Source organism: Anoplopoma fimbria, chromosome 5 (assembly GCF_027596085.1).
Source record: "Anoplopoma fimbria isolate UVic2021 breed Golden Eagle Sablefish chromosome 5, Afim_UVic_2022, whole genome shotgun sequence".
Lineage (NCBI taxonomy): Eukaryota > Metazoa > Chordata > Actinopteri > Perciformes > Anoplopomatidae > Anoplopoma > Anoplopoma fimbria.
The window spans coordinates 18,036,386-18,059,423 of record NC_072453.1 but is presented as its reverse complement, the minus strand read 5'-3'; the positions used below and the strand labels follow the sequence as shown (position 1 = coordinate 18,059,423).

Genomic DNA, 23,038 nt, shown 5'->3' with positions numbered 1-23,038 from the left:
ACTTTTAGATATTAAATTGGTAATTCAATTATTTTATAGTTTTTCATCTATATAATAAATACATTTCCTTTAGTAGCTTGTGCTGCTGTAACATGTTGACCTCTCAATAAATAAAGCCTTACCTTAACATCAGGCAGAAGTATATTCCTTTCATTTTTCTCTATTCACAACATGACCGGTGATTAACATCCATGTGAGTGCAAACTGGTTACTGTTTAAAGATCATGTCCTCTCAGGCCCTCGTGTTGTGTCAGGAAGCAACTGACTTACTGTAAGTGCTCTTGAGCAACAACCGGCTATTCTGCTGAAGTCTTGCATTTAAAGGCTTACTTTATTGTCAGAGTTTGTCAAAGTTATGAAAAGGAATTGTCTCTGTGGGTGTTGTATTGTCATATATTATATTGTTTGATTATTGTTACTGGAACATTTATGTGTAAGCAGTATTTAATTGCTATAAATTGCACATTTCCCCGCTGCGGGACAAATAAAGGATTATCTTATCTGGTTTAGTGAGCTGTCATGAAGTCTTTGTACTGTTGGGTAGTTTAATAAACTCTACACAATAACATATATTTAATATGCCCATTAAATGTTTTTTTAACTTTAGCTGTCAAACATAGTAGATGTAGTTCAATAAAAAGTACAATATTTCCCTCTAAAAATGTAGTAAGTAGAAGTATGATAATGAGAATACTCAAGTAAGGCATAAGCAACTCTTCATTTTATTTTTTACTCATTACTTTTCTCACCCAAAAAATCCTGCACAACCAAAGAGGGAGATGCCAAAGTAAACGTTGTATGTGGTCATGAATAAACCATAAAACTATAATAACACCATTAATAACAGCAATTAACGCTCACTTGATGCTACTTACTCCCATAACTAGCCTACAAATATATAATTACAGTGTGATAATGAGCATCAACTGGGTTTAAAGTCCTTGCATGCTGTAAGGAAGTCTGTTTCCTTGAACAAACAACTGTGAACACCACTCCGTAACACATGACCGCAAATCTGGGCTGACAGCTTGAGGTCACACCTTCAAAAGGTAAAACGAACAGATCAAGTGAGTGTTACTGGAAAGCTTTGGAAGCCGTGAACACATAAATCAGGGATGTTTCCAATGTTTTTCACTCTGAAGCATGATTTTAAAAGATGGCAAAAGATGGTATCTGATTGCTTCTTTCCCATATTAACAATAATTATACTAATAGACAAAGGAAAAACACACTAATAATAATATTATTATTAATAATAATAATATAACAACAATAGTAACAATATTAACAACCTTAATATCAATAATAATAACAACCATGACAATAATAATACTTATTGGTGTTATTATAATAATTATTAAAAATAAAATCCAAATACTGTTCATAATACTTTTTACATTTTAGGTTAACTTCAGGGTAAATTTAACATTTAATACATTTTCCAAAAGTTACAATGTAGTTCACAGGTTGACCACTAGAGGTCATTTAAAGGCATTTAAACCATTACAAATAAACACAAACAGACATAAACAATATTATATTATTTTCTCAGGTTTATTTTCTTGTTGTTGCAGGTTAAACATAATAATTAATCCTTATCGGTTCACATCACAGCCTAGAATAAGCAGCGTGTGTCTGTGAGCTTACTGCTGTGTCAATAAAGGTTATTCAAAGTCTCTCTGCAGCAGCAATGGCGGCCCCCATGTCCTGGAGGAGGCTGGTGCTCTCCGTGTACTCACCGGCCATCGCAGGGGTCTTCACCCGGATATCTGACCGGCTCTTCCGCTCACGGGACAGAAGAGGAGGGTAAGAGTCACGGAGCATCGAGGAGGAGCAGAGGGGTTAATGCTGCAGAGCTGCAGAGATGCATGGATGCATGGATGCAGAGATGCATGGCTGCTGCGACTGCGCATGCGTCACCTGACTGGTATTCTCTGCTTTGATCTCTTATGATTCAACAATAGAAAGACAGCAACTTGTAGCTTGTTTAGGGTGAAGCTGGTATAAGTGTTCATCTTCAGGGTGAAGGTTAGGGTTGTACATGCTGTCCTGTGTGTGTGTGTGTGTGTGTGTGTGTGTGTGTGTGTGTGTGTGTGTGTGTGTGTGTGTGTGTGTGTGTGTGTGTGTGTGTGTGTGTTATGTAACTTTATGACTCTCATTCTACCACAGCTGAAGTCTGCAGGGCTGGAAGAACTACTCACATCTGTGACTCAAGCTGAAGTAGAAACACCACAAAGTTTAACAACAGTGTTTGCATCAAAATATACTTATCAAAAGTTAAAGTACATTTCTAAGTAATGTATAAGATAAGATAAGATAATCCTTTATTAGTCCCGCAGCGAGGACATGTGCAGGATTACAGCAGCAAAGGGTAAAGTGCACACAAGAGACATAGTAAAAGAAAGACAAGATAAAATAAAAAACAGGTATTATAAATAAGCAATAAAAAACAGTAAAAGAAAATCCACAATAACTGAAATATTATATTTACAGACAGAAAAAACTATTAAAGCTATAATTGCACAGTGTATTGAATTGCACATGTGTCATGTGGTCTGCTGGGAGCAGAGCTGGTTAAAATATGTATTTTAAATAAAAACATAGATGCTTTTATGTGTACAGGTGGAGATAATTGTATTTACTTAACATACAGCGGGGTATTTTATAACCATATATCTAATATTGATTAGTTGTGTATTAGTTATAAATAATCTGAATCTAAAATTATCAAACTTCTAAATGAAACAAAATAATATTAATGATTTAAAGGAAAAAGCAAAATAATCTTGAAATGAAATGTTTTTGCATGAACAATTGAAACGATTCGCCAATTAATCTCCCGTCAATCGACTCATTGACTTTGCCTTCTTTTGTGCAAGAATTTTAATGAGTAAAGTAACTAGTAACTAAGCCTTTCATTATTACTGTGAAGTAAAACATTCAATAAATCCCTCTGAGATGTAGTGAAGTAGAAAGTAGCACAAAATGGAAATACTCAAAAGTACAAGTACATAAGTACAGCACTTGTGTAAATGTACTTAGTTACATTCCACCACTTGAAACCTGACACCTCTCTGACAGATCTACCCTCATGTGATGCATCCAGTCGATGTTTCCACAGGTAATGATCCCGGTGTGCCAGCATGGAAAACCACAAGCAAACAAAGAACTGCAGCAGCTAAATGGAATTCAGCCATCATTCATTTTGATATCTAAATATTCCTGCTGTGACATTTCCTTGGTATCTTGTCAGAATGTTGGATAATTAGAGTGAAAGTCAGTTTCCTGGTTATTAAAAATTAAACTGAGTTTGGGCATGCTGACGGTTTGGAGCCTGATTTAAGAATCCGCCATCTATATATCTTTATCACCTTCATTATCTTTATCTCGTACTGTAAGCCTGCATCGTTTCCTCCATTACATAACTATGCAAACTAGTATCGGCCATAAAAAACGTGTGTGACTTTATTTATAGTGTCAACAAGGAGGATTTTATTATTACATTGCGGTAATTATAACGATTTCTTTATATTTATGATGAGGAAATGAAGCATCAAAGCTTTCCACCACTTTGGTTTGCAGAACGGTTTATTTCTTCTTCTCCCAAATCCGCCTTTCGGTCAAAGAGTGTAAAACCTTCAGATGATTTATTACAGATGATCTCAACCATGTGATCTGGGACAGAGGCTGCTGTATATTAGGCTTTCAGTCAATAATTGGATTATAGTAAAAAGAATGTCAGGACAGGGAATATTAATATTCTAAAACTGTAAAGCGACAAGTGAATGTGCTTGTGTAACCAGGATTTATGTAAAAGGTAAACTCTTCTTTTTTTTTTATTCAGGAACATCAATTTCTCATCATGTTTTGGCTTTAAGCGTCACTCATTGTTGAAGAAAGAATTCTTTCAGGACCATTTCTGTGGCTGGTAAAGATGAGCTTTATTAATTTATTCTTCTTCACAAAACATCAAAGGCTTCACTCACATAGATCTGTTATTCGATGTAAAATAGTTTCTCTCACACAGAACCGGAAGAAAAACACAAAGACGATATTAAAGGATGTACAGAAAAACTAGAACTAAGAGATATCATTTCTTCTTCTACGTCATCAATGAGGCCACTAACTGATAAAACCCTCGATACAAGCTTAGAAAACACTTCCTGGATCAGGGTGTGTTGTCCCGTACATGTACAAAAATACTTTTATGTACTTTATGGGGTGTTTTTCATAGTAAAACACACTTCGTTCTAAAAATATAAATCTTAATGTTACAGCTTTTTTTTGGTGCTCTGTTACAGTCATCAAATGGCTGTCTGCAGAGACCACATGTTGATGCTGTCTTTGCAAAAACTCCACCCTTATTGAGGATTAAAACATATACTTTGACTTTATATGTTTTTTAAATTTGTGTGCTTCCAACTTTGTGGCAACAGTTTGGGGACAACCCTTTCCTGTTTAAACACGACAGTTCCCTCGTGCACAAAGCGAAGTCCGTAAAGAAACTTTAACATTTTTTCTTTGAGTTTTTTGACCTCGACCCGACCTTAAGGATGAACTGGAGAGCTCGGCTTTATATCTCACCACCAGTGGTCGACCTCACAAGAAATCTTGTTGCAGAATGTGAGAAAAGCCTTTTGCAACCAAAATCTAGTGGAAAATCTTCACAGAGAAGATGAAGCTAGCAGCAGATTAATGTTCATGTAAAGTTTGGATGTCCACATACTTTTTTCCATGTAGAAAATATGCTCAAAATACAGAATTTTTTCATCGCTTTATTAGACAGACAGAGACCAGTTGGATATCTGAATCTAGATCTGTGGAGAGAAATGGGGGTTTAAATCTATTAAGAAATTTTCGGGGAATTTTGAATTACGAAGAAGACAGACTGAGATCATTGTTTCCTGTCACACGCTTCTAATCGGGAGGGATGTGGTGCAGTCACGTATTAAAGTAAACAGCTCCTCTATTCATTGCAGTTACTAGCAAGAGTCTAGCATTATTAACTTAGCGTCTTATCTCATTAAATTTAGTTAACTCCATCTCCGTTTCATGAAATCGCTTTTCTTCGAAGTGCGCTACACCGCTCAGATAATCTTGATTACAGTATGTTGTTTAGTATGTGTGCAGAAACTCCACACTTGTTTATGATTGAAAAAATCCTCTTTGTCTCACTTTAATGGAGGCTTTTATCTCCCTGTAGTTTCACTGAGGTAACAGTTGATTTTATATAGTTCTGCTTAGTCCTGAAATTGAAAAGACCACATCGTTTTAAAGTGTTTCTTATCTCCTGTCACGCTCTTCTTATCTTTTACCACTTACAGAAAACGGTAAAGGCTTTGGGTTCAGCTGGGCGTTCCATCCCATAACATAACCCCGTCACCAAGCTCAATGTACTCCTTTAAGATAACGTTTGTGTTTTGAGTGGTATGCGTGTTTATGAATGATAGGACTTTAATCCCAAACAACGGGGAAATCCCCTCTCTGTGTTTGCTGCAGAAGTTCCAACTCACTGGATTGGTTTTGGAAAGAAGCCCTGAGCTGTGTTTTTTGTTTTTAATGTGACTCTAGTTTCCGCCGACTTCTTGCAGACATTTTTTGTGGGTTTAATCCAAACCAAAATGTAAACTATCAAGTGTGAGTGTGTTCTGGTCGTAATGGATATAAAGCACTTCAGTGGACTTCTGACAATCGGCCTCTGAGGTTCACAGCCATGTCTGAGAATCAAACTCCACCCTGCCTTTATTTAATGTGGCTACATTGTCGGACCAGATTGTGAGATTGTATGGCAGAGACAAAGGGGATGTGGTGTTTAAGGACACTGAGGAAGAAAATCCAGACACACTGTTGAAATCTTCTCATGGATCCGTGTCCTTAAAGATTAAACGCAACAGTTTATCGATTAGTTATTAGACAGAAAATGATTCATTTGTTATGATAAAAATGGCATCATTTTGTTATTTTTTTTAGAAAAGAAACAAAAGATAAGATTTCATGTAAGAAAAATGAATATTTTGGTGTTTCAAACTGTTTGTTGGAAATAAACAGACATTTTAAGACGTCACCTTGAGCTTTGGAAAATTCAAACAGCCTTAGTTTGAATGAGCTTTTGTTTTAATGCGCTTAAATATACCAACTAACGTTTGCCAGGTGTCACTGCAGAGCTACCTGTCATGTTATGTGTTCCAATCTGGTTACCTTTGGTCACCTTGTCTCAGGGTTTCCCACAGGTTGACAATTTAGATATTTGATCCTTCTCGAGCAAAGAGGTATTGTGGTGCATTCAAGTGCTTTCGGGGAAGTCCGACACCTGAGAGTCCTGCTAACGACAGCAGAAAAAAGATTATACCTAGGAAACTATTGTTTTCCAGTAATAAATGGCACAAATTACCCGTTTCGTCTGACATCGTCTCCTCATGCAAAACACGTTTCCAATGACGAGGTCTGCTGTTTCCGATTAATGACATTTTTCAATCAACCCACACTTTCAGCTGGATTTCCATACAGATAGTAAAATAACATTTGTTTGGGGAAATACTTCTTGACACATTCTACCTCTGGCTAAAATCAATACCACCGTAGTAATACTCATAATTATTACAATATATATTCATCATGAAATGGTAGATGGAAAACTACGTGTAAATCAATTTAGAATGAGATTCAAAGTTCATACTTAACCTTGTAAACTGCACAACAACATCCACACAAGGTGCCATCTGAGGAGGAAGGTTGTGTGATTGTGATCGAAAGCTCCAGAGCAACAAGTGGACCTTTTGGTCCAAATGATGTTCAGGGCAGAGAACTGTGAGGAATATCTATTATCTATTTTGTCTTGTATTCAATAATACAAGACAAAACTCTTTGTGTCTTGTTTATGTCTCGTTATGAATTGAAAACGCAGATTTTGGCCGAATCAACACAAACGCTTGTTTCATAGTATTTGTTTCCTCCAGGTCCTCGGTGCTGCTGCTGGCTCCTCTCCTGGCTGAAGCCGACCCGGCCCCCCGACATGTCTCCAGGCCCACCGGGTCGGCCGGAGCTCAGGGCACAGACGGCCTCTGTGGCCACTTCCAATGGATGGCAGAGCACGTACCCGCCTTCCGTGTGCCAGGCACCCACATCCACATCCTCACCTCACCGGACCAGTTCTACCAAACTATGAAGGTCGGTGTCACCGTGGAAATAAACATGTCGGATCAGCTGCCAAGGAATGATTAGAACTCCAAAAACGAACGAAGGCACACACCTGCCAATATTGCCTTTGAAGAGATGTTCCATATCGGCGTGTGTTGTGATGTAACAACTGAGCCGCAGAAAGTGCTCGAGGTATTCTCCGCAGACGTGTGTTTACTTTGCAACACCTGAGTTGGCAGAGAAGCATGCTGCAGAAGCCAGGAGTGAATTGTTCAGCCCTAAAGGGACTTTTGTTATCTCCATAATTATTGAGCAACTCATTTCGGCTTAATACATCTTAATATAGAATCCTGAAGACATTACTAAAAAAAAATGACCAACCAGAAATTGTTTTTTTAAAGCATTTATAAAAATGTGCCAGTGTGCACATTTCCCTTCATTTGTCAATCATTGAAATTAGAGAGAGAGAAGCAAATGTACAGTTTGAATGAAAACCCTCCAGAGTTACATACTGCATTTCTCTTTTTATTCCTCTAAGTGGTCCCACACCTGCTGTGTGTCACCACAATGGAATAGTTTAGTGTTCCCTCGAACTTTAGCCTATTCATCCACTCCGGGAAATAAAGAAACAGGAATCTACAACCGTTTAAATGCTGCTGCTGTTGTTGTGGCAGCTGTGAATCAACTTCCCTCATACAAGGACATTGTTAAGCTTAAACCGTTTAATCACATACAAGAAAAATGGGCTCTTGAATGCTAATTTCTCACCCAATTGTTGTGATCTTTTATGACCTGATAAATTCACACCGCTGTATTTAATGAGGTCTTAAAATACAACATATCACACCTTTAATGCTCATGTGAGTCATGATGTGTTCACCAGTGTGATTCTCCAAAACATAAAGACGGAGCACAAGGCGCCATTACCCAGGAAGCACAGCCACCTGAGGGATGAAAGGCTTATTACGCCGACGACAGCTCATACTAACTAGCTATCACTCTTAGCTAGCTTCTGTTAACTAGCTAACTCAAGCTAGTGTTAGCTATGTGTTAGCAAGCTACTGTAGTTAGCTAAGGCACTTGCAAACATTATACTGCAAAGCTTTCTGATCTTGTAAACTTGTAAACAAGTTGCATTATGCCAAAAGGCTTTAGCGTAACATACAGAAATATAGTAAAACAAGACGTCATATTATTCCTACACTGTGCAATATAGCTATAATATTTCAGTTATTGTTGATTTTCTACTGTTTTTTATTGCTTATTTATAATACTTGTTTTTTATTTCATTTTATTTTTATCTTGTCTTTCTTTTACTATGTCTCTTGTGTGCACTTTACCCTACGCTGCTGTAAGCCTGCAAATGTCCCCGCTGCGGGACTAATAAAGGATTATCTTATCTTATCTTAATCTTTTATCTTAATCCTTTTATAGGGGAAACAATTATATGAGAAAATAATCAACATACTTGTTTTTTGCACAAACAATGTCCTGGGTACTATCAATAATTCACAGACGTTCATGTTAACAATCAGAACTACTTTCTATTAAAGAAGTTATCCCAATAAAAAACCAGGACATTATTTCTGTTCTCTCTGATCACCTCAAACTAAATTTCATTCTTCTTTTATTGTATGATGGTAGAGGCAGAAAAAACTGAGAAACTTGAGCAAATAATGCCCAAAATCCCCACGTTTAATAAGCAGTTGTCCACCTCTGTTGAAAGTCTCTCCTTGATACAACTACAAAAATAGAACTGCCCAAAAATACATCATTTCGGATATTTGCTGATGACTCTGGTGGAATGTGGTTAGTTTGCGCATGTGACAGTAAATGTACATATTATTATTTCTTGGCATCAGATATTTGTGACCGGATTCCTGACACCCACACACATTCATTGTTGTGGTTTATTTTTTGTTTCTCTCTTTGTTTCCCTTCAGGCGCGGATCAAGACTGCGAAGAGGCGAGTGGTGATGGCCTCGTTGTATCTAGGAACGGGTCAGCTGGAGCAGGAGCTGGTGAGAAAAGTGGCGTTTTTCTGTGTGTGATTCGTTGTTGGAGCCCTTTTTATGTCTTTTAGTTTTTGGGCAGGTGAGAACAACGGCATCAAAGCACCATCATGTGCCAAATAAGTGGTTGGAGATGCCAGAAAATGTGAGTCAGAGTCGCCTTCCAAGAGAACCACAGTGTGCTTTCTTCAGAATGAAAACGTAGTGGAGGCCAGCTACAAGGAGTGACCCCAGAATGCAAGGGTTTATGGGTATAAGGAGACCAGTGTTGGCATGTGATATCCTGCTGTTCCTCATGCTCGGAAGGCCTAGCATAACAACATTAACCCAGAACAAACCACAGTCTGGACTCACATTCAGCTGTTTTTCATTTGTTTTGTTTAAAAAGCTGGTTCGAGCAGGAGAGAGGGTGAATCACAGAACAAGGCACGGTCAAGTCAAACATGTTGAATTACAGTTAAAAAGCGTTTGAATCAGGTGCGGTTGCTGCCAAACTCTGCAAACCTCACAGGATGATGGATTACTAGAAACATTGAGTCAAGGTACAGTGACTCCGTGTTATTTGTCAAGCTCAGGTTTGCTTGCAATTAGACACAATGACCTGAACTCCAACCAGACTCAAAATATGAGTGCGGTCTGTGGTTAAGACCGAAGAATCTGGGTCCTGGCTCGGCACTAGAGCTACGTGACCGGGACTCACTCTCTCACCTGTGCGGCGTGTTTACTTGGGCGCAGGTGCAGGCAACTGAATAATTAGACGTTTCAAAGAAAAGCATGTTCAGCACACCATATGCAAAGGTGCTATCAAAGCCCAGAGTACTGCTTCTGCATATGTGAAAAACAAGTTGTTATAAAGCCTTTTTTTGTGGCTCCAGAGGGAGCTGCGTGGAGGCTGATCGGTTGCCTCATGTGATGTCACTTGAGTCGGTCGGTTGGGGTTGAAGACTACGAGACTGAAGATGAAACAAAAGATCATGAGGTGATGAAAGAGGGGATGTTACCTGGTAGCTGTAGCTCGCTCCTCATCTCTCTGATTGAGGCTAGCTGCTCGATGCTACGTTAGCATGACACACCCAAATCCGTGACAGAGCTGTCTGTGGTTGAGTTGCATTGTGGGTAATGTAGGCGCCGCGTTTTTACAAAGGGGAAGAGTGGGCATTGTGAGTCCGACCATGTTTAAGATTATTCCTTTTTAGAGAGGTTGATATGAAATATGGTGGATAAAAGCAAACGTCAACAAACTTTGCCATTAGAAAATAAATAATACAGAGTTTGTGTCTGAATGTGGAAAGATGGTTAATGGTTTTAATATGGGGTATCAAACTTACCGAGGAGACATGGACCATTTTGTTCTCTCCAAGGGGGCTTTGAATACTCTGCTGCTTGAGATTGTGTTTCTGGAGAACTTCATCTTTTTCCTTTTCAGATTAAACAGTATACAGTCCCATTAAACTCCTCTTAAAGAATAATCAAATGTCCACCTTTCCTCTAACTATCCGTCCTCCGGGTCAGCGTTTCCTGTCTGCAGTGAATCAGAGTGCTGCTGGTTCATAGCCATAATGTTTATGCTTAAGTTTGTTTAAATGCAATGAAACAAACATTTTCTGCTGGAATTGTAGGTGGTTAGAGTTTCAGCAGATTTAACATTGCATACTAACTAAATGCTGCTTTCTTTGCTTGAAAGGAAGCTATCGTTTCAGTGTCCCCCCTACACTTCACTCCAAAGCCGAGCTGGAAGTGTAGGTGGTGCACACGTCCCCAAAGAGCTCTGTACTGGAAAGGAGATGTGTTTTACTGGCATGCAAACAGGCACTCTGGAGTGACGTTTAACGAATGCATTTGGGAACCAGATGCACAATTAAGCTGCAGTAAAAAAACATCAGGTGGGGAACAAATGCCACAGCTCGCCACAAATACAGACTCTACACTGGCTACCAGTGGTGCCCTCTGAAGAGCAGCTGTTTCCTCTTCGTGCACACAGGAGTTAGTCATGCTTTTCCCACACTCAGATAACAGATATTCATGTGCTGCCGCTGTTTGTTAAATGCTCATGTCTTCTGCAGGTTTATCTTGGAACGTTCACAAATCCAGTAGGACAGAGTGTAAAACGCTAAGATCAAAGCTGTGCCCGCAAAGAGAAGTTGGACTGGTTTACAGCCTGAAGCCAGCTTTTGTTAGCATTAATAACAGTCAAGTGCACCTTATTTTAAGTATAACAACAACCCAACTCAGACTGTCAAAGCACAAGATTAACAACAAAAGGCCCCTTCTGACAACAAAAGGGATCCAAACCTTAGTTTGAGGTTTGCAGAACAATGGCTTGGAGTGAGAAGTGAAAATGTGATTACAGACAACAGGAACTTGTTACTGGAGTTTCTGAGTAAAATGGCCATGAGAATGAAGCCGTGAAGTTTTCTGCTGCAGTTACTTCTCTAATGATATTAAATATGGCTGCATCTAATGCCTGTGATAATTATTGCTTTAATCTATCAATTATTTTCTTGATGAATTGTTTAGTTTACAAAATGACGGATGATTGTTAAAATACTGCAAGGTCCAAAACTCAAATATATTAAATTTACAATCACATGAAACAAAGAGTGCAGTAAATCCTCACATTTGAGAAGCTAAAGACAATAAATGTTCGCAATTAAAAACTATTAATCAGACGGTAAAACTGTCTGTTTTCTCACGATCGACTAATTGATTAATTTTGCACCGGATGGCTTACCACTTGTTGAAGTCTAGAGGAATATCTGTGGTTCATGTGTTGATGTTTTGTCCTCTGCTTTCTTTGTTTATGTTAAGGTGGACTGCATGGAGGAAGCTCTACGCCGCTCACAGGAGAACAGCGATGCTCCAGATCTGAAAGTCTCCATACTGCTGGACTACACTCGCGGCTCACGAGGTTTTTGGCATTTTCCCTTTGAGATCTCTCTGGTCGTTGTCTCACCGCGCTCATCGTCCTGATGTTTTGTCATGTTTTACGTGCAGGACAGACCAACTCGAGGACCATGCTGCTGCCGTTGTTGCAGCGCTTCGTCTCTCAGATGAGGGTGTCTCTGTACCACACTCCAGACCTGAGGGGCTGCTGAGGCTGCTGGTCCCTCAGCGCTTCAACGAGACCATCGGAGTCCAGCACATCAAGGTCTACCTGTTTGACGACAGCTTCATCATCAGCGGGTACGTCCAATCCCCAGGCTGTCCACCATTGAGTCTATATGGGTTTTGTTTGAGATTCTGCTCCAAATTAGATGGTCCCTGCTGCTCACACTGATCTGACTCGAGAGTTGTCGGGGAAAGTAGACGAGACAATAGAGAGTAGACTAGTAAACACGTATACTATATTGGCACAAATCTGTTTTTGTAATCGTACTGTTGGGAATGTTTCCCTGAGGTACTGAGAGCCCTCATCCATGAACCTTTTCTGTTGTATGACTAAAACACTACAACAAATAATACCATTAAAGCAGAACCTTAATCCCACTTGAGAGCAGCCTCTCTATGAGTCAAACACTCCTGATGATTCTCCGTTTGTCTATTTGTCTTTCGTGGCTCCTCATCTTCTGTCAGAATTTAATTTTCCGCTGCTTGACGGATGATTCAGCCTGTGTATATTTCCTGACATTGGGAGATGTTTTTCACAGAAAATCCTGTTGCAAATAAAATACTTTTGGTTATAAACAAACTTGAAGACGCTCACTAGCTGAGCATCTTTAATGCAACATCCTCCCTCTGTAGGAGGCGGAGTTACACTTGTAAACTCTCTGTTCAAAAAGAATATCTGATGTGAACACATTTTAGCTGTTGCAGAATTAATGAGCTACAGGTGATGAAGGCTGCTCACTTTATGTTTTATGTTTTACACTTTGGATCAGAAAAAATGTTCATACGTCTAAACAAATCCTCTTTTCTTCTTTCTTTCTTCTCGCCTAAACACCGTGTGTTCTCCTTGGTCTCTTTTAAAACAAATCTCTCTCTCTTTGTTGTTAAGGGCCAACCTGAGCGACTCGTACTTCACCAACAGACAGGACCGCTACGTGCTGCTGGAGAACTGCAGCGAGGTCGCCGACTTCTTCTCCGACCTGGTGGAAGCCGTGGGAGACGTCTCACTGCAGCTGCAGCCCGACGACTCGGTCACCATGATGGAGGGCATGGTGCACCCGTACAATGGTAGACACCAAACGTGTGTGTGTGTGTATGTGTGTGTGTGTGTGTGTGTGTGTGTGTGTGCGCGTGTGCGTGTGTGCGCAGACGCATGTTTACCCTCCAACATGTTGTGACACAGTTTGACACTTCATGCTCGGCCCAGTTTGCAGGAGGAGCCGATGGATTTCACTAATGGAGCTTGAAAGCTTAGACAGGCGACTAGATGATGGTCAGTGTGTGTGTGTGTGTGTGTGTGTGTGTGTGTGTGTGTGTGTGTGTGTGTGTGTGTGTGTGTGTGTGTGTGTGTGTGTGTGTGTGAGTGTATATGTGTGTGTGTGTGTGTGTGTGTGTGTACAGTGAGAAAGATGATGAGAGCAACACTGTTGCTGTGTGTATGTAGAGAAAATCCTGACATTTTCACATCCGGCTGCATGGCTGGCCAACCGCAAGAGCTCTCATCATCTTTCTCACTGTACACACACGCACATATACACACACACACACACACACACACACACACACACACTCACACTCACACTCACACTGGTGCTGTGTGTCCGTAACTGGAGCGCAGACTGCCAGGATGTTAGTTTGTGGGATGAATTACATCATGTCTGCAGGACCTGGCCGCCGTGGTAACGAACACCAGGAATAGAGTAGTGATGTCACAGTGTTGCTGGAAGACGACATGGAGTGGGAACTGACACACACACACACACTCCCTGGTAGAATTCTAACGTAATACATTAACTACTGATGATAAACAATGAGGTATCCTGACGCACAAAAATAACAGACGAGGCAAAATTTGAGTCAGTTTCTGATAACGGCACAAAAACATACTGTTGCTGTTCAGTTTCTTGCAGTTTAAAGGGTTAAAGGCTTCACATTGTGTTCATGTCAGCTGATTATTTCGTCTCTCTTTGCCCTAACCGAGCAATCTGTCCCGCCAATATCGTTTTCAATGACACAGAAGCTGCAGTTGTTAGAAGCAATGGACGTTTTAGTTTTTTGCTCTCAGAAACACATGTTGCTGTGAGAGTTGTTGTTTCTTTGGGCGTGCTGGTGGCCTTGAGCTGCATGTGGGAGGCGTGTTGTAATAAACACCAGCGCTCCAGCTGACAAATTTGTGAAAATTAAGGTAAAGACTCACTGAAAGCAACGTGATAAATTTTCCATGGGACCCTAGCAAATTGCATCTCAAGCCGTTATGGGATTCAAGTTTCATCCTAATGAGGGAAAAATTTGCCTGAAAGCCAACAAAGGAAAAATAAAATTTCAGGAAGTTTAGTGTTCAAATGTAGAGGATGAAGAGAGGAGGAGGAGGAGGAGGAGGAGATGAATGTTCTACTTCAAAGTGCTGCTTGGCACAACATCATGTAAATAGTGAGAGAAAGTGCAGTTTTTCTTTGCTAAAGAGAAAGATATTCCCTCCTTTCATTCGCGTCCAGAAGGCTTTGCTTTCTGTCTGAACAAACCACTAAACTCTACAAATTCTATGGCACTTTGCCGGCCAATCAGAGACGAGCATTTTCCAGAGTACCAGCTGTTTATCTGAGATTGTATTTTCATCCCCATCAACAGCCTTCCTCTCCGCCTCATGCTTGTAAGCGGCTGTAAATCCCCTCAAACCCAGATCACTGCGACCCAGAGATCACTGTGACCCGCCTCCCACTTGTGTACGTTGTCATGTTCTGTATCTCCCTTGGCAACCAGACAACAGGCAGGACTTCTCGGCGGCGGCGAGGAAGCGGATCATGGAGGTGGTGAACACAGCCCACGTCAGGCAGCAGCTGTTGAACGGGTCGGAGGACTCGGAGGACGACGGGGGGGGCGAGGGGGAGGAGGACACCTGGGTGTTCCCTCTGGTCCAGATGAAGCCTCTGGGGATCCAGGTGGACGAGCAGGTCACACAGGTGAGGCTGCACACGGGACATCATGACATTAAACCCCAATTATACACAAAAGATATATTCTAATCTAATATATAAACGTTGGACCATGCTGTTAAGTGTCTTCAATGCTTTGAAGTTGACCTTTTCCTCATTTTCCTTTAACATAAAGTCATAAATGTCATTAGATTGAGGTGATTTATTGTCATTATGGGATGATTCAACCGTGTGATTTAATCAAATAATACCTGACTAATAGATGAGCAAGTGACTGATAAACCATGAATAAATACTTGGACATTTATTCATGGTTTATTAGTCACATATTCTGGGAAAGCATTGCAACAGCTCATTCTGTGGCTCCGTAAAAAGTTGAATCAACACGTTCTGTCTCAACCCCATGAACCCAACTTGTTGCAACAAATTGGGTTTATTTCAATACATTGTTCATCTTTGTTGCTTTTGTTTTTAAAGGTGCTGATGTGGCGTTTGTGCAGGATTATTTCTAGTAGTGCACATAGAAGACTTGGACATATGTTTACTGAATAAACCTGACTTTCTTAGAAGAAGCAAAGCAGTTTAAACAGATTTTGTGTCCTCGTGCACCCAAAAGTTGTTTCTTCTTTCTGCAGCAACAAGCTGAGCGCTGAAGTAAACAATAAATACAATTTTATTGCGTCAGCTGCAGAAAATATTTCAGTAAAAATATAGAAAAAAAGAAAATGAGCTGCTGTTTAATACACCAGAAATGCACATCTCATTTTTCGTCTGGACCTTTTTGTAACACTGATGATTCAACTTTGACCTGTTTTTAATTATAAGGGAAAAAAATATATATATATATATATATATGTGTATGTATATATATATATATATATATATATATAATATCATTTTATGAATCTAAAAAGACAGAACTAACGAGCTAGGGCTGCACGATTAAGATGTACTCATATTTTTAATAATTAAATTGACTGGGTCTTATATTATTAAGTGAAACAATGACAGTAAACCAACCAAACTCCAGTCAAGAAGTAAAGAAATTTAAACTGGTCATACAGACAAAATACAAAATAATCACACGTGAGCAAACATGAGGAAGCAAATTATAATAAACATTATGTTATCATATTGATACATTTATTAAGATAAATGTGACCTATCATTAGATTTGAGCTCTTTAATGAGCCTTATGTCAACAGCTGTAATAAAACACTTCAGTACCGTAACAACCAGTTAACTACTCGTCTTTCTTCATTCTCCGTTTGTTGTTAAACTCCAGCGCCTGCTGACAGACGCCGCTCCGGACTCCACTGTGTTTCTAACATCGGGTTACTTCAACCTGACGCGGGCGTACATGCGTCTGGTGCTCGGGGCCGGAGCCAGCTACCGCATCCTCACCGCCTCCCCCGAGGTCAACGGGTTCTTCGGCGCCAAGGGCGTCGCCGGAGCGATCCCCGCCGCCTACACCCACATCGCCCGACAGTTCTACAACCAGGTGTGTCTGCTGGGCCAGCAGGAGAGAGTTCACCTGCACGAGTACCACAGATCGCTGTGGACCTTCCACGCCAAAGGTGAGATCAAACAAAAGCACACGCACATCTGTCTGTATCACACATAGAGCTGCAGCTGACCACCAAATCCTTCTGTTCTGTTGAATACTTTTTCTATTCATCATCATAATAATAATAATAATATATTTTATTTGTATAGCACTTTAAAAGGTACTCAAAGTCACTTTACATGATAAAGACAGATACAGTTAAATAAATAAAAATGTAAACAAGGCAGAGAGATGATATTATAACAGAAATAAACAGAAAACATCATCCTAGAAACCGATTGATGTCTTTAAATACTTGTTTTTGTAAGTCCAACAGAACAAAAACTAAAGATATTTAATTTACAGTTATATTAAACCGAGAAAACACACACACACACACACACACACACACACACACACACACACACACACACACACACACACACACACACACACACACACACATCCCTAGGTTGTCTTGATTTATTAGTTCAGTCGTACATTAAACATTTGCAGGATGTGCTTTTAAATCTTCTCATGATAGTTAATAATAAATGATTAAACACAGATCACATGTCAAAAACCTCTACATTTCTCAATAAGTCATCCGTATGTACAGGAAGCACCATGCTTGCATATACACATAAAGTAGTAATAGCTAGAAAGAAAGCAGGAAACAGAATATTTGACAGCCGGGGTGTTTTAGTTTTGCCCCCACCAATCAGAAGTGATGCTTAGTCACACAGAAGAAGCAGCTGTGGTTACTGGTGATGTTAGTTTAAGTTTTTACAGACAATCTAAGACAGATTAGAGTGTAGGAGTTGTTTTTCAGTAAGTCGACTTGCAACAACCTGTACCGCTTCATCAATCTCATTTTTTGACGCTTGTTGCAACATTTTGTGGGATTTCTCTCCCATTGTTTTTTCAGGATTGCATAAAGAAGATGTTGACATTCTTGATAACAGACAAAACCCTGATGAATCATCAGTTTCCCCTGTGGGGTGAAAACAGCATTCAATAAGCACCAGATCTGCTTCACCAGAAATATGAAACTAAATTAAATCAGTATACTTGTATATTTCCTCGTTGTGTGTTTGACTTGTTTGTTATTTAGTCACATTTTTAATAAGGTTACACTGTATTTTTGCAGTGATAACGTCCCATACATTGTTCTTTGGGAAGCAAGAATACAAACTGAAGAGCAACATGTAGTAAAGAGACAAACGGTCGATAGCTAACACTTTGTAGACTTGTTGGAAAAGGCTGAAAAGCAGCTTATAAAATATATAATGAATGAAACCCAGTTTTACATTCTGCAGTCTGTAAATCACCATGGAAGTTGACAGCACGTCTCCTAGCAACGCTGGCTCTCTCAACCAATAGGAAACATTGATAAATGTGGTCGTTGTAGTTCACATTTCTTAGCAAAATGCGAAGATAATTGAAATTTAACTAAAGTCTTACAAGAGATCACAATACTATGTCCCTTTCACACATGCAGTCTATCCCTGAAATGATTTCCTGCATGCGTTGATGTGTGAATGGAAGCAGGGATTGATATTCTGGGAAATATCTCCACAAGCATTTTCCCAACCTCATGACCTCATAGCATTTCAGGGAAAATGCGAGTACGGCGTTGTTGTGAATGAAAGCAGAATCATTGCAGTAAAAGTGTTATGTCCGTTTGATGAAAGACGCTTTCAAGCTGTTACCCCGAGGCTTTCATGGGTGATTTGACTTGTTTATCAAACTTTTAATACATTAGAAGAACATTAGCAATGGAGAAAAACTGCCATGTTCCTTAAAAAATAAGAAATGTCTTCCTCTTTGCCCCATCTTCTTCTTCTCAGTTTATTGCCTGAACTGTCTCTTGCTCCGCCTATTCCTGCGTTGGTATTGCGTGTGTGAAAAAGTCACTTGCACTGCCTGTAATTTACCGTCAACTGTATATAAAAGAGGCTTAAGCCAGGGCTCAGGATCCAGACTACGGGGTTGTTCGGCTCGGTGAAAAATAATAAAACACATTACTCTCCCTGCTGTGCTTCTTGTGGTCACGGCGGTATGTAGCGTGAGAGGAGACGGCTTGTACAGTCATCCTGTCGTAGCCTCGGGACAAGGATGTACACTCACTCTCTCGCTCTCGCTCTCTCTCTCGTGCTTTGAGGTTTTGGATAGACGCTGGGGATTTCTGCATGTGCTTCCTTTTTAGTTGTGGTCTGGTTCTGACAGAAATCCCTGCTGGAAAAATGTCTCCCTGAAGCGTTTCCCCTCCTCTCTGGCTCACTCCTCTATATACCCCCCCTCCCCTCACAGGTCTGTGGTATTACCTCCAGGGGCAGGACCGGCCTTGCCTCACTCTAATCGGCTCCCCTAATTTCGGTTACCGCTCGGTTCACCGTGACCTGGAGGCCCAGATCGCCATAGTTACGGAGAACGAGGAGCTGCAGAGCCAGCTGCAGGAGGTGAGTTAACCACAGCCAGAGATGACGATGATGATGATGATGATGAATGAGTGTGTGTGACTCTGGAGTGATTACACACCTGTGTGTTGAACTGTGTTCCCTCTCAGGAGCAGGAGATTCTGTACCAGCGGTCCTCTGAGGTGTCCGGGTCCACGTTTGAGCGGCCGGACCGCCACGTCAGGCTTTGGGTGAAGCTCGTCACGCCTCTCATCAAGAACTTCTTCTGAGACGCCACCAGGTGGTCACACACTCTCTTTACATCTAATTAACTTGTTTGCTTTTATTCTGATAAAAAAAATGTTCAAACGACCCAAAGAGAATAATCACCCAGCTCTGAAGCTCCAGGAAACGTTCAAGGTTCTTTCAGCTCTGTTTTCTTTACAGCCACAGCTTTACTGTTTTAGTTCCGTCTCGCCGCTCACATCAACCTTGTTTCCAGACGCAGATGTTTTCAGTGGAAAAAGCCATAAAACTCAATGTACACCACCTGCTCAGCACCAAGTAGCAGACACACACCGTTAGCATCTAGCTGCTGAGCATACTGGAGCATTTAGAAGCTAAAGAGACCCATGTTTCTCTCCAGGACTTGGTGGAGACCAAAACGGAGCTGAACAGAAGAGTGAATATTATTGCTTTTAACTAAAAATGACTAAAAGAGAATGAATCCAAAAAGGCACCCCACTCCCCCGAGTGGCCCAAAAAATAATTATAGCTGCTTTAAACAAACCTGAAGGTTCGCCAAACGTTAAAAAGAAAAAGTAAAACTTGATAATGATCAACTTAACTGATTACACTCCGTCTTATTGCACAGAACATTAACAACAATTCAAATGTAGTGGAGTGTAAAGTAGCAGAAAATAGAAATAATCAAGTATAATTTTGAGGTACTTGTACTTTTATATATAAGCACAGTGCTTGTGTAAATGTTTCCACTACAGGGTTCAGAGTTATCCATTAAGAATAAGACCAAAGTTGTAATAAACCAACACTTTTCTTTAAAGTATGTTTTACGTTCATGTATTGTTTGTCTGTTTCTTTTTTTTGCCCAGTGGACAAAAATACAGCCCTGAACAAACTGTACAGTCACACACACACACACACACACACACACACACACACACACACACACACACACACACACACACACACACACACACACAGTAAAACAGGCTGTGGCTTCTTAGAAATGCCTGCAGTCATTGTGGCGTGTCCCAAATCGCAGGTCCCGTCCTCGTTCTTCCCAGCAGCCCAAATCACCAGAGTGAGAGCGAGGACAGCGGGGCGGCTGATTCACTCCTGTCAAGAAATGAGTCAGCGCGTTGCTATGGTGACGATTTGACAGTGTGGTCTGTGTTACCGTGAGTCCTGTCAGGACTTGGTGAGGGGAAAGTCGGAGGGTTCGTCAACCCCCACACAGAGTCAACATTTTTAAAAGAGTTGTTTTTTTTGGGTCAGAACAGATGTTGAAACTGCAGAGAGACAGTGAAAGACACAAAAAACTACTCCCAGATCAGGGAATATAATCTTGATTTCATAAAGTGAAGGGCTGGCCAAAAGGAAACCTGTAAAGATCACAGCAGGAGATTGAGCTTGTTTTTTTGTGCTGGTTTCTGAGAACAGGAAGTGTCACAGGCTGGATTATTACAGTAAATGGGTGGTGGCTTAGCTCTACCTGGATGGAGACGAGGAAGAAAGATAAATGCTTCAGAGTGATCTGCTGCCAGAATGAAACCGTGATAACAGATCACCTTTCAGAACGCCTCCTAGAAAAGGATACGGGCAGCAGCACATTCAGGCCTATTGTTGTAAAAAATTATGAAAAGACTTGGAAGTGGAAGTCCTCGTTTGACTTGCTCAATGATACAAACACACACGGAGAGGTTTGGCCTGTGAGAGTCCTCGTGACCCTGAGGCTACAATCTTGTTTGACTGCAAATATTTTAAGATGATAGAAGAAAAGGCCTTTCTGTGTCAGAGGAGAGAAAGGCGGTGAGTTGGAAATACAAACAGTTGCAACAGTTGATAATTCGATTTATCGGAATCAGTCCGAACAAACAGCCAATTTGATAAAAGGCAATAACAATCCAACACAATAAAAAGTGTTTTTATGACGCATGTTTTATTGTCTGGTAATTTCATTAATTCCTATATTTTCTCTTTTGATTACATTAGTTGAAAACAAAGAAAATAACCCATGCCTGTCTGGATGCTGTTTTTAAGGTTTGAGGTCAGACTGTTTACTCACATTTTTTTCCCGTGTGGTTTTGTCATCTGTGTTTACTACTTATCGTGTTCTTTTTTTTCCCGACAAAGGAAAAAAACTAAACATGACCTCCAACAATAGCTTTGCCGGTCAAACAGATGAAAAAAAAAACCAAACTGCTTATCAGCAGCACAGGCCGTCTATTGTTAGTCAACTAAAAACTTACAACAGGTTGGAATCTCTCCAAACACATTGAACAGTGTCCTCTGAGGGTCAGTAGGGGTCAAAGGCAGCTGATTTCCACACAGAGTCATTTTGAACTCTTGTCTGGATGGAGCTGCCCGCCCTCTAGTGGTGAAAGTGCTATTTCCCACTGTGGTCTCACACATTGAACTAACCCTTGACACCCTTTTGAAAACAGTCAAATATGTCTAAATGTCCAGTTGAGCACACAGCGTTGGAGACATGTGGTTGAATAACTGGTCGAAAAAAGTAATTAAAAAGTCATACTTAGTATGTCATTAAAAGTGAAAAAGTTATAGTATAGTATGACCAGAAAAGTAAAAAAATAAATCATAGTATAGTATTTCATAAAAAGTCATTAAAAAAAATTATAGTATAGTGGGTTTTTTTAAAGTCATAGTGTAGTATGTCATTAAAAGTTTTAAAAAAGTCATAATATATAAAGTCATCAAATGTAATTTAAAAAAAGTAAATGTATAGAATGTTGAAAAGAAGTCATAGTATAGTATTTCATAAAAAGTCATAGAGTATGTCATAAAAAACTCATAAGGAAGGTCATAAGATGTATAAAGTTGTAAAAAACTAAATCATGAAAGTGTTTCTGTTTCTGTTTTGAACAGGAGGACGGAGTCTTTGGTGTTCTGTCGAGGTCGAAGGTCGGTCTGCGTTCTGCAGACGGGATACTTTATAACCGGCATGCTGGGAGTCTTCAGTTGTTCCTCAGCTTTAAAACTCAGTGTGTCCAGGAAGTGACTCTCTCTCTCTCTCTCTTTTAAAAAAAAAAACTACTTCTACTACTGCACGTACACCTCTAAGTACATGCTGCATGTATTCTATAGTAGTAGAAGCTGTAATGTAAACAGAGTGTGGTGAAGAAATACAATCCTATGAGGAGCCTTAATACGTTTTTAAAAGACTTTACAGCAGCAGTCAAGCTAACCTGTACAGTGTGTGTTATGTTTGTATATTAAAGGACGATGTGGTGAGTTTTTACGACGACTTCAAATGTGTGAACCTTTTTGTTTGGTGCAATGGCTGATTTTTAGCCTCGTTGTCGCAGCAACATATGAAGACAAGGCTTTATTCTAAAGGTAAAAGGAGAGCTAAAGACCCAGAGAGTTTCCTTTAGGAGATGGTGGAGACCAAAGCAGAGCTAAAAGAGAGTTAATATTGGACTTTCATTCATCAGATTGTTTGTGGTTTGTTTCTGCTGCACTACTTAAAAAAAGTAACATAAAAAAAAAAATGGACGTGTTCAGTGCTTTGTACAGAAATATTAGTGAGTAACTGTAAAACACATCGACATTAACATGTTTTTATAAAAGTAAAGTATCTGGTTAACAAATCTGATTCTATGTCTTTTAAATATAATAAATAAATAAAAAAAGACCCTGCAC

At 40.0% G+C, this 23,038-nt stretch overlaps 1 protein-coding gene across 1 annotated transcript; it reads left to right on the top strand.

Moving 5' to 3' along the window:
* Positions 1-1,661: 1,661 nt before the first annotated feature.
* Positions 1,662-23,006, top strand: LOC129090931 (CDP-diacylglycerol--glycerol-3-phosphate 3-phosphatidyltransferase, mitochondrial). The gene is given in 12 exon segments (XM_054598322.1): positions 1,662-1,806; positions 6,957-7,167; positions 9,081-9,158; positions 11,958-12,057; positions 12,144-12,236; positions 12,239-12,332; positions 13,144-13,322; positions 15,015-15,214; positions 16,473-16,764; positions 19,047-19,195; positions 19,303-19,433; positions 22,262-23,006. Coding segments are annotated over 11 exon segments (1,632 nt in total). The 5' UTR covers positions 1,662-1,690; the 3' UTR covers positions 19,423-19,433; positions 22,262-23,006.
* The last annotated feature ends 32 nt before the right edge of the window (positions 23,007-23,038 follow it).